General features: G+C 43.4%; 2 protein-coding genes across 2 annotated transcripts in view; both read left to right on the forward strand.

Moving 5' to 3' along the window:
• Positions 1–622: 622 nt before the first annotated feature.
• The window catches only part of LOC118167307 (gap junction beta-6 protein-like), a 33,451-nt gene continuing 21,809 nt past the window's right edge, over positions 623–12,264 (forward strand). Inside the window, exons 1-2 of the mRNA XM_035326560.1 lie at positions 623–714; positions 8,750–8,760. The gene's annotated coding sequence lies outside the window, so the exon portion shown is untranslated. The remainder of the gene's footprint in view (positions 715–8,749; positions 8,761–12,264) is intronic.
• Positions 626–10,567, forward strand: LOC118167293 (gap junction beta-6 protein). The gene is made up of 2 exons (XM_035326552.1): positions 626–714; positions 8,750–10,567. Exon 2 carries the CDS (start codon positions 8,773–8,775, stop codon positions 9,562–9,564), a length of 792 nt encoding a protein of 263 aa, XP_035182443.1. The 5' UTR covers positions 626–714; positions 8,750–8,772; the 3' UTR covers positions 9,565–10,567.

The raw sequence follows: 12,264 nt of genomic DNA on the forward strand, positions 1-12,264 counted from the left end.
GTTTGACGAGACAGAGCACGGGGGCCAGGCAGGAGGGGACGGAGTGGGGTAGGGGCACGGGAGAGGCCCCTCAGAGCCGGGCCCCGCCGCGAGGCCGGGCGCCCCCATGCCGGCCCCGGCCTCGAGCCCCGGCCCGGCCCCGGCGGGCGGAGGCGGGCTCGGGGCGGGTTAAAAGCGGCGGCAGGTAAGCGGGGAGGGACCTCAGAGCCGCGGGGCGGCGAGCCGGGCACCGGCCGCTCCGCTGCTACAGCCGGACCCGCAGCCCAGCCCGGGGTAGGGGGCTCCTGGGGCGCTCATCTCCCTCCGCGGGCACGACGGGGCAGGTGAGGGGCGCGGCGGGAGGGAGCTGGGGCCGGCCGCCGGGGGAGGCCGCTCCACGGTGCCCTCCGTGAGGCGAGGGACGGGGCTGCGGGGCAGGCCCGGCTCGGCTCGGCTCGGCTCGGGGCCCCCGCGCTCGGTGCCGCCCGGTGAGGGTCCGGGACCCGCCTCAGCCCGGCCCCGAGCCCTGAGGCGCTGCCCGGGCAGGCTCCTGGATCCCCTCAACCCGGCCTCACGCTTCCCTTCCCCAGCTCCGGCGTGCTCCTGAGCGCCTAACAGCTCTTTTTTCTTTCTTTTTCTCCCCCAGTTCTCAATCAGCAGTTCTCTGCGAGCACGTTATGTGAAGCACCCGACTGGCTAAAACCCCGAGCGAGCTAAAGGCTTCCGCAATTACAGGTAATTTGCGACACACCTACCGATGTTGAGAGTTGCACTGAGATAAACAGCTTGCATCAGTGCAACTGACAGGTCCGGTGAGCACCTGGGCACACACTGGAAACATTCCTCAGAATCACAGGGGAGTAGGAAATGAGAGGTGTGAGTCAGAAATAAACGTATCTCAAGGTGTTGGGGTGGATAGGTTCGTGTGAGGAATGAGTACTCAAGTTCTGTATCAATAAAACTCAAGAGACATCTTGGAGTAAGAACAAGAGTGCTTACTTGGCAAGCTGAAGTGGATAGCACTCGGCTGCTTTTGGGTGGCATTCAGGGTACGGCTGTTCCTACTGTTGCTGGGCTTTCCTAGGTGTTACTTTTCCCATCTCTTGTGTTGAAGAATCATTTTCTTCATTTATTTACTTCTTAATTCCCCCCTTCCCCCCTACATAGGGATGTATTTTTGTCTTGCACACTATTAAATTTTACCACACGTGTGTATACTGAGCTGGCATTAGAACAAAATATAGTTTCATCCTTGATTTTGTTAGTGAAGCTATGTAGTTTCTAATCTCCTTTGGTCTCTGGTGTTCAGCCTGGAAACCATACTTGCTGAGAGGTTTGACCTGAGGTAAGGTAGGAAAGGCAGCAGGCAGCTGTAGAGACAGACATCCATAGAGACAGACAGCTGAGGACAAGGCAGTAGTGGCTCAAGCCTCAGCCTTCTGCAGTAAGGTTGGAGAAGACACCTCCACATGTCAGCTGGGGTTTACAGTGTATCTTTCCAGATGAGATTTACAACATGCTTGCAGAGCCATGAGATTGTTCCTCTTAGAGCACATCCATCAGGACTTCAGTCCCCAGAACTGTCAGTTTCTTCATTGGTAGAAGGACTACAAATCACAGAGATTAAAAATGGAACAATAAAAAGTCATGAATTGAGATAATTCTCTGGAATAATTCGTTTCTTTCCTGATGGGGCTAGTTCTCTTCAAATTTCTGAAGCTTGGGCCTCTGCCCGTGTTGTTGTTTTGCATCCCTTGAAGTCTAACCCAGATAGATTACTTGGGCAACATCATGTAATTTTTACAAAAAAGTAACTATACAGTGAAAAAGATACAGCAGAAAATCTCAGTATCCGGTAAATTAGCAGCAATTTGAGATTTAAGTTAATTCTAAAAAGCATTTCATTCATTCCTTTGACATTGTCAGTAGAAAGGACGCTTTGTAAGTTGGATTTTTCTTCTTGGTGTTCCTGTGAACGGTTTCAGTGAAAGAAGTGGTTTGAGGAGCTTTAGCAAACAGGGGCATGGATGGAATTCCTGTTTTTTCTTCTGCTGTTTTTCCTTCTGTTTGTCACTGCTTTTAATTGCTATTAGTGATGACTGATAACTTATCTGAAAGGAGAACTGAGTCTTGCCTGACTAAACAGTCTTTTGCGTAAAAAGTCTGAAGTGATGATACATGAGGAAAGATAAAGTGCTGTCAAAACAAAAGGAGTGTGGGGGGGGGGAACCAAACACACCTATTAATAACTAAAAAAGTTGAAAACTAATTCTATTCCTGATATCATGCATGATTCTTCCTGCAATACATGTTTTTTAAAAGAAAAACTTTATTTCTATCTCTGCTTTTGTTAAAAGAGATGCTAACAAAATACACATTCAAAGAAAAGCTAGACTGCAGTATAAAATCATCATGTATATAAACTTACTCAGTATTTCTGAAAGGGTGCAAGCTCTGTGTGACAGACAGTAACTTGCCAAAACATGGTGAATTTGTAGAGGGGAATATTGGATGTTTGCCTGGGGTGGGGGAGAAGGAAATAAGAATTAAATAGATTTTAAAAAATCACTGCAAATAATGCTGCTGTTTTCATGACTGGGAGCAAAGCATAGTGCACCGAAGATGTTCTTTAAGAATATGGAAATAGGATGCCTTACATCAGTAAAGAAATAATCCTCAGGAACTTGAGTTCTTTTTTGAAGCAAGAAGTTTTAAACAGTCTTTCCCTGCCAACCCGTCCTTCAGAAATGGCTGATGGGCCAAATTCCAGTTGGAATTCTTCTGCCGTGTTATGCATTCAAGCGTGACTGTTTTTTCTGATGCCCAGTTTTCCACAAGCAGAGAGAATTTTGTGCTGAGATGCTCTGGAGGATGCTAATTCTCAATTTAAAGTTGTGGGTTGGTGGAGGAGCTACGTGTGTTTCTAAATATGCTTGGGAAATGGCTTAAAAGTCTGTAAGGGCATGAGCATAGGATAGGCTTAATGCGGCGATCGGTGTGGAGCGGAACCCTTAAAGCTGTTGATAATTACTTAGCAATGTCTTTAACATCTAACTGCATGCATGTGGGGTCATAATCTGTCATGTTAAAGGCAATTTCTGGGTTTTACACGAGGCTTAGAGCAAAAAATGCATCCTGTTTCCATAAACTTGAGTAGAAGAAATGTACAATGCTTGCTGTGTTCAGACCTGCAGCTGTCAGAGGTTTCCTGTTCCTGATTAGTCCTTGCCTGTTCCTGTGTCAAATCAGATAAACTGTAACTCCTATCTGTCCTGGCTCCTCTGTTGCTCTCCAGTTTCCACTCTGATCTGGAAATAGGTGTTCAGAACGAAGTTTAAGAGCTACTACAGTAAATTGCATGGACTTTTGCGATTGTTGGCTGCTCTTTTGATCTTTATTCAACGTCTTGGTAAAGAAGTAGAGCTGTTGACACTTAGGAGCATGTAGCTCGAACATTCTGAATATACTGCTGTGAAATTAAAATAGCTGGAAGTTTAATAGTGAAGTGAAAGGATTTGGGTTTGACAACGTCTTGAATTCAAAGCTGCACCTTACAATGTGCACTCTGCATTGAAGCTATAGTAATGTGGGGAGCTGTGTCCTTCAGTAGTAGGAACATCCTGAACAGACTTAAGCTCTGTGCTTCAACTTGAAGCTGGTACTTACTTACCTGTCTTGGTGCACTGATAACACAGTATGAATCTGTGAAGCCCGCAGTTGTAGTGGGGCACGGCAGACCAACCCTGTGAGATAGTGAGACTGTTATCCCACTTAATGTCTGGGAAACTGAGGCATGGCACAGGCTTAAAGGGTAAGCAGGTAGTCTGGGAGTTGGCAACTAAGTTCTGTGGCCTCTATGCCAGCTTTTCATAGTGAGATAAATGGATGCTGTCTCTGGAAGAAGTTAAATATCTTTTTATTAAGAGCTTCCTGGGATCTGTTCTGGTAATACTTCATGTTTGTTTTCAGTACAGCACCAGAACTAACTCAACAATATAATAATCTTCACGCTTGCGCTCTTGCTTACAAATAACTTCACTCTGCTGACACGGAGTCTAGTTTATGCTGATAACAAGCTGCTGAAATCCAGGTTTGGCTGTTCTTCAAAGTTGGATAGGAGCTCTAAGACACTTTGCTGGTGGCAGCCCCTCTGCTGGCTTATGCTTCCAACATAACTGTCTAGATCAAGACCTGAAGGGAAGATTGTATCAGCAGAGCTGTTAAACATGTGCTGTACCTCAACAAACAGTAATACTTCTTGTGTGAATGTGGGTCATAAAATAGCTTTTACCTTGTGTCTGTGGGCCATAAAATAGCTTTTACCGTTTATCTGAAGCAGATCAGATGCTCTAAAGCTTTCTCCTTGGATGAAATTATGCATTGGAACTGCCACTCTCAGGCATCTGAGTTACGTCTCTGTCCACAACTCTGGCCAGGACCAATGAGTGCTTTTTTGCTTTAGGTTTCTCAGCTAATGTCTTCCGATGTTGAATAAAGTGACGTTTCCTTGTAGACTACTAATCTTATATCCGTATCTGGAGGCACTGCGGAAAGTGGGGGAGTGTCACACCAGACTGGTGACTCTTGGTACTCTCAGTGTATTTTATGTTGTTTTCACCTCTTGCTGTACTTTTAACTGTGTGTGCTGAAGCCATGGCTTTAACCATTGACTAATGATTTCTCAGTGTAACAGCTCTTAACAGAGTGGGGGGGGGGGAGAAAGCATCTGCTAACTAGCTGTATTCCTAAACGCTGGTGCTCAGCTGTCCTTGGTCTTGTGAATTGCAGAGATTTTAGTGGGTGTATGCAGAATGCTGTGATTGCAGCTTAATATAGGCTTATAGGAACTATTTTAAGTAGCAATCTGTCTAGTTGAGCTTTGTGCTGCCACAAGAACTACCCAGAAGCTGGGGACGTTAAGCTTTTTCCCTAGCAGGCTCAGGTACAGTTACAGGTACAGACAGCAGCAAGATGAGAGCTACAGTTTGTGCCTCTCCATGGGTTGTGTGATCATCTAGAACTACTTTGTTCATTGCTAGCTCTTTGGTGGAGCATGGTGATCTCTAATGATCACTTTTTAACTCCTACTGAAACAGCCGTACTATCCTGCTCCTCTGATCTCTCAGGTGGAGGAACAGAAGGTTCATCTACAAGGACAGCAATTTATGCTGAGACATGGAAAGACTTATCTGTGCCCAGTTCTACTTTTTTTAAGAAAATGTAACACTTAATATAGCCTCATATGAAGATGCATTCTAAATGCTTAGCTCCTCAGCTTCACCGGCTTATCTTCTGTTCTTCCCATCTTCTTACTTTCGTTCCCAATCCCTGCTCCCACTTTACTTTTTTCGTCCCAATTTCACTCAAGTTTGTGTGCAACTTATTCTTGTACTATACTTCACTTCTGGGATGAGCAAAGCAGGTAAGTGACTGTCTGCAAGCTGTAATTTCTGTATACATTTACATGGATTGGCTCACATGTAAATAGTATCTGGAGTGACTCTGAAAATAAGAGTTAGCACCCGCTAAAGGGAAATAGCTTTCCTGCTTTCTTCTCCTTTGGTCAGCCAGACAGTTAATATTTTACTTCCTAGTAACATGGTCTTGAAAGCAAGTATTTAGAAGAAAGATAACCTCTGATCATGAGCCCACACCCTAGCTTTTGAGTAAGTTAGGAGTAAATGAGCCATCACGTCACTACAGATAGCCCAAGCTAGATGTCTAGCTGGAGCCATCTGCATCGATAGGTTAATATTGTGAATGGCCATTCTGAGTTACCTTAAATTCTGCTTTGGTCATTGTCTCTTTATTGGAGAGAAAGGTGGGCACTGTGCAGCAGTTCCTGAATTGCCTTTATTAGATTCTCTAAATTGTGTTGAGATGTTTAAAGCAAGCTAGTAGGAAACACTGATTCCAGAGTACTTGTAGGGCCATATCCAGGCAGCCTGAATTCCATCCAATCTCACCTGTGTTGCTCTTCCAGAGTTTTACTGGTTGCAGTATCTGATGATCAGTGCTTCTGTCGATCTCTTGAATGTCTCAGAAGTCACATGCCTCTCCAGCAGCATAAAAGTGAGTCAAAGGCAAGGAGGGGCAAAGGTTGGTGACTAGCTCTGCAAGCAGCAGGAAGAATGGGATGGTGGCAGCAGGAGTAGAGGAGATAGTTGGAGGACTTGGAAAGGTGGGTGGGAATGGTGAAGGGGGGAAGGTTTGGGCAGAAATAGAAGGCAAAGACTTCTTGGGGAAGGAGAGGAAGTGGCCCTATGAGCCTGAGGCTTGTTTTACTTGCCAATAAGGTCAGATGAAGAAAGACTGCCTCTCTAAAGAGTAGTGGCTTTTTCTGTGCACATCCAGATAGAAACATCCTTTTGCTAGGATCGAAGCACAAAATACTCCCAAAGGAGATGGAACAAGTCCTGTGGGTGAGGTAGTTTCATAATATATTGTCTTTAGGAGTGATGCTTCCTCAACCACTTTTCTCCCCGGCTGCTCAATCTATCCCATAAATCGCATTGTTTTTTTTAAGTGCCTTTCAAATGTTTTGTGGGGCTGTGTGCTAGTGAAATGGGTCAGGTTGTGTGTGGGGGGGGTGGGGGAAATACATACTGGTACTGGGAATAACTTCTGAACAAACTAGTCGGGTGTGCTGGGTTGTAATGTACCCCCACGATGCTGCAGGAGATGGAGAGCTGCAGTGTGACCTCAGGAATGACCAGTGGTGGGGAAGCATCTGTATCTTGCTGTGCCCCCAAAGACAAGGTACCCTTTAACTACACCCTGAGGTGATTTATTTGGGAATCCCCTTCTGTGCAGGGAGATGAGGAAGCTGTAGCAGCAGCAAGGCAGCAGTTTTGGTGTATGTCAATAAAGAAAAGCACATGAAACAGAGCTTATGAGGAGGGAGTACGCAGGTTCCGCTTCTCAGCCTTTCATGTTGTAAGGAGATAGCTGACAGAAGAGGGCATGGTGACTGAGGCAAGAAATGCAAGGAGTCTGGTAGATCTAAATGATGGGGTTTTGATGTGTGTAATGCCACAGCTTACATGGTGCCCATTTTGTACAGGACTTATACTCCAGTGTGCATAAGCATGTATAAACAACCTTGTATTCACATCATGGTTAAATTTCCTCAATTTGCCTGAGCTATCATAATCTTTGCTTAGTATTGCATGTGATATAGAGTGTATGTAATTCAGTTGGAAAGCAGTAAGGTTTTTCCCTTTGTTCAAAATCGGAGTGCAAAGCAGAAGATAGTTCCAAAGATATCTTCACTTTCTTCCTTGTGCAATACCTAGCTCAGAGTTAGTAAAAACCTTAATTACAACACATGATAGCTACGTTGGCCTTTGCACCAGTGGCTACTAACCTTTCTCCAAAAAACAGGATTGTTTTTTTTTTATTGGTGCCCTATGCTGTAAATGCCAGAGGAAGATGACCTCTGGAAGACGATGGAATTCATAAAGTTGAGAAATGCCTCCACAAGGCAGTTCAAAACAGAGGTCACTGAGCCCTTTTAAAGTGTCTGCCTGATGGACACAAGAAATGTTGGTTTTTTAATTTCAGAGTAACGTGCAAACTACCTCTCTGTAAATCTGTCTGAAGGGGGTGGAGGTGTGGAATGCCTCTAACACTTTCTGTGAATGGTTGGCTAGATTGCTTGGCTTCCACAAACAACTGCAGTGTCCCTGGGGAGGTGTGGGGGAGGCAAAGGTGAAAGGTGCTCTAGGTGATCCTGCTTGGCCGGGGGGTTGGATTAGATGATCTTCAGAGGTCCCTTCCAACCTCGGCCATTCTGTGATCCTGTGATTCTCTAACTCATTACAGTGCTTTGAATGCTGTTTCTGTTGAAGTCTCTAAGCTACTGTTGGCTTGTTTGAACTTTTCAGATGTTGACTTCAGCTTTCTCCCAGCCTCTTAGACTTCTTCCCTATTCCAGTCAGTGTTATAAGGGAAAGTCACTTGGAGAATGAAGTCCTGCGTCTGACTGGTTATCCAAGGCTATTTTTTGTAGTTAGTGGAGAGAAACACAACTTTGGGATGAATCTCATAATATTGATTTTTTAAACATCAACCACAAGATAAGAAGATGCATCATGATCAGGATTTCCCTACTGTGGAGTTGGCTTCAACTAACAATGCAGAGCGCCCTACAGTCACATCCTTAAAAATCTGGAATGCAGGTTATCCAGATCTTCTCATTTAAGGCAGAAGCACTCCTCAAGGTCTATCTCTTATTCCTGGAATGTACCCATGAAAATGGATCATATAGGTTTTGTTTTACAGTTTTCTGTAACTTTAACAGAGCTTCCCTACCTCACCCTTAGAATTCCAGACGTTCTAGTAGTCTCTCATTCTGCTTACATTTCAGCATAACACCTTACTCTTGACTGATGTCATCTTTTATTCTTCATTACTGTTGTCAAAACTTATTGATGTTGTAGCTTTTAATCTAAGGCCATTTTAATCAGTTTTCCATGCCTGACTTTCCTCATTGATGCAGCTAATAAATATTTTCAGTTGCTGAATACCTCTTGAAGTAAGATGAAGTTGATTCCATCTGTGTAATCAAGTAATGAAATACAGCCTGCTGAAATGTGGTTATGGTGTCACTTTGCTTATAGGTAAGACCACTCTATCAACAAGATGTTACCACAGCCCATTAATGCACTGCAATTATACAACACTGCTTTTATTTTATAATGTATGCTTGATGGTGTTTGTTTCCCATCCTGATTAATTTCTGTTTCGTTTGTTTTTTGTTTTGTCTTAGGTCATACGATTTAAAACGAGACAATGGATTGGGGATCTCTGCACACCATTTTGGGAGGTGTAAACAAACACTCCACCAGCATTGGGAAGATATGGCTCACGGTCCTATTCATCTTCCGCATCATGATCCTGGTTGTGGCTGCAGAGAGAGTCTGGGGAGATGAACAAGATGACTTTGTCTGCAACACTCTGCAACCTGGTTGCAAAAATGTTTGCTATGATCACTTTTTCCCTATCTCTCACATCAGACTCTGGGCCCTGCAGCTGATCTTCGTCTCCACACCTGCACTGCTGGTGGCCATGCACGTAGCTTACAGGAGGCACGAGAAGAAACGGCAGTTCAGAAAGGGAGACAAGAAATGCGAGTACAAGGACATTGAAGAAATCAGAAGCCAGAGGTTTCGTATTGAGGGTTCCTTGTGGTGGACATACACTAGCAGCATCTTCTTCAGACTGATCTTTGAAGCAGTCTTCATGTATGCATTTTATTTCATGTATGATGGGTTCCGAATGCCTCGCTTAATGAAATGTAATGCTTGGCCCTGCCCCAACACGGTAGACTGCTTTGTTTCCCGACCTACTGAAAAGACAGTGTTTACTATTTTTATGATTGCAGTGTCCAGCATTTGCATTCTTTTAAATGTAGCTGAATTATGTTACTTACTGACAAAATTTTTTCTCAGAAGATCTAAAAAAGCTGGAAATGCAAAACATCACCCCAACCATGAGAATAAAGAAGAAACCAAACAAAATGAAATGAATGAGTTAATATCTGATAGCTGTCAGAACACAGTTATAGGATTTACAAGTAGCTAAGGTAGTGTCAGTGCTGATATTTACTCTTTTTGGAGTAAATATTCTTTGTTTAAAGGCTGCAAATGAAATTTGTTATGCTAAACAACTTACATTGGGTGTGATTTCTGCTATGTAGTAGCATGTGTCAATTATGCACTTCTTTGGAAGAGAAAGAAAAGCCAGGGCAGCCTAAACATGTGAAATTTATATGAGGGTTAAATAGGGAAGTGTATCTTCCTATGATCCTTACAAGCTGGCTGACAACTGGGAAACCCCCTACCACCTTCATGCTGATACAGTTTCTGTAAACTATCTGCAACAGCAATAAGAACAAAATTCTTTCCAAGATAGACATTCTAATGTTACAAGATGTTTTGTAATAGCAATAGTTTTCACTTGTGAACTGACAATTAAAATATTTTTGTAAAGTCTAAGATTCCATGTTACTTAAGGTGTTACAGTAATTGACTCTGTTTTGACTAGCAGGCTTAATGCAAGTAAACCTTGAAATACCATACTCATAGAGAGGAGATGGTAGTAGGCCATATCTTTACAGCTTTGCAAGCACTGCTTGAGTCTGGACAGGTAACCTGAGGCACTTGCATAGCCCCTGCTATGGGGGAAGCTGTGTGAAAACCCACGACAGGTAGTGGATAATTAGGGTAGCTAGGTTTTAAGTGCAAAGTCATGCATAAAAACAGCATGACAATACTAGATCCAGCCTGAGTGGACCCACTCTGAACATGATACAAGTATTCTTATTAATCTTTTCATCGCATACTGCCAGTTTTATAGGAACATACATAATTTTATGTAAATATTCCACTTACACGTTTGTCTGTAATGTTTTAGCTGTATTTAATTCTTTATGCTATATCACATCATGGAACCTATTTTTTTTTTGTGGTAGACTGGTGCTGTTATGAAAGTAGGGCCTCTCTGGTTTGAAAGACGTGGAAAAGTATCTTAAATACTGGAAATTGAGAAAGTCTGAATAAAAGGCAAACACTTTAAACTTTGGCAATGAAGTGGGAGTCTATATGTGACTGCTAGTGCTATATGTGACTGCTAGTGAAATCTTGAGCAGTTTATGAAAGGTTCTGTTTTTGAGCAAGGACTTTACATACAAAGTACACATGGGCATGTACCACTCATTCCAAGCTTGAGTTGATGTCTGGATTCTGTTGTACCTCCACTACAGGTGGGAAATGTGTAACTCCTGTCTGCACAGCAACAGTGCTATGTGGTTTTGAGAGGGATGTGCTGTTGAAAATAAAGGATTCTGAAAGGTCAAAGAGTAAAGGTCTGTAGTAAGACTCTAGCTATGCTGCTTTCTCTCCTATTTTCAGTTGCCTCTCTTCATAGTAAGTCATGAATCCACAGTCCTTGTATTTGCTCTTTTTCATACTGGACCAAATGGGTTAGCATCTTTGTTCTTGTACTATGAAGCAACTTTTTCAAAGGGCCAGTGCAGGTATCCCTAGGAGCAGCGATTGCACCAGGTGCATAAATCACCTTCAGTTTTAAATTTTACTTCTGTTTTTCCATTGCATCTCACTTTTTCTTACTTTGTGTCCATGTTCTAAGAGCTGTGTTTATTTCTTGCTTTATGTAGGACCCTAAGAGGGTGCAGGCACAAGCAGCAGGGAGAGAAGATATCTAACATCAGCTCTGTCCCCAGATGAGACCCTAAACTGATGGCTGTCATTTATGTGTTCCCTTTTACTGGCAAACTCCTGATTTTCCCTGCATTGTCACTTTCTTTCATTAATTACTGTTCTGAAAAGAAATTATTGATAGTCTTCTGAATGCATCTGCGCACAAGCTTGAGGGGAAAAAAGTATAAGTACAAAACTGTAAATTTGTATGCTTGGATCATTCTCTCTGCTGACTGAAAATCCAAGAAGAAATGAAGAGCAATACAAGAGCTTGCTTTTGTAGGCATTGTTACCGATGGCCTTGCAGCTGATCCAAGTAGTACAGGCTACATGGAGTGCTATGGCGATAGTATAAACCTAATTACTGTTCTGGAGCTGCTTCATTACAAGGGGTAAGGTCAGTGCTTGAGCAGTACCACACCGCCCCTGCCCAGCAACTTGCCTCCCGCCCATTCTGTCAAAGTATGAACACAGATTTCAGGCTTCATGTGCTGCTGGGCTGGAGGTGTGAAGAGGCAGCTATTTTTGATCCAGAGCTGTATTTTACAGAGCTGTGGACTTTCATCTGGGCATGCTGTGAATTGTGCACTGCACAGGGAGATGGGTTAATTATTATGCCTGATCATGCCTGATCACTTGAGGTGATCAAACTGAAATAGCCTCATGCTGAATGTCAATAAATCTGGAAAACACCTTAAGGTAAATACATCATCAGATGGGGGATAAGTATTTTTGCTTGGTTTACCACAGAGGGCATGCCAGCTAAATCCCAAACTGGAACGTAGCAGTAGTTCTCTATTTGGTATTTTCATTTTCAAACCGTGGTTTTATTCTAGCATATTTTTTTTTCCCAGAATATCACTGTAGTGGGTTTACGTGGCAAAGTTTTGGTAGCAGGGGGCCATAGGGGTGGCTTCTATGAGAAGGATCTAGAAGCTGCCCCATGTTTGGTAAGGGCCCCACTGCTAACCAGAGCTGAGCCAATAAGCAATGTTTTGTGCCTCTGTGAGAGCAGATTTAAGACAGGGAAAAATAAAAAATAAAAAAAAATGCTGTGCCTCTC

The sequence above is a fragment of the Oxyura jamaicensis genome, chromosome 1, assembly GCF_011077185.1.
Source record: "Oxyura jamaicensis isolate SHBP4307 breed ruddy duck chromosome 1, BPBGC_Ojam_1.0, whole genome shotgun sequence".
Taxonomy (NCBI): Eukaryota; Metazoa; Chordata; class Aves; order Anseriformes; family Anatidae; genus Oxyura; species Oxyura jamaicensis.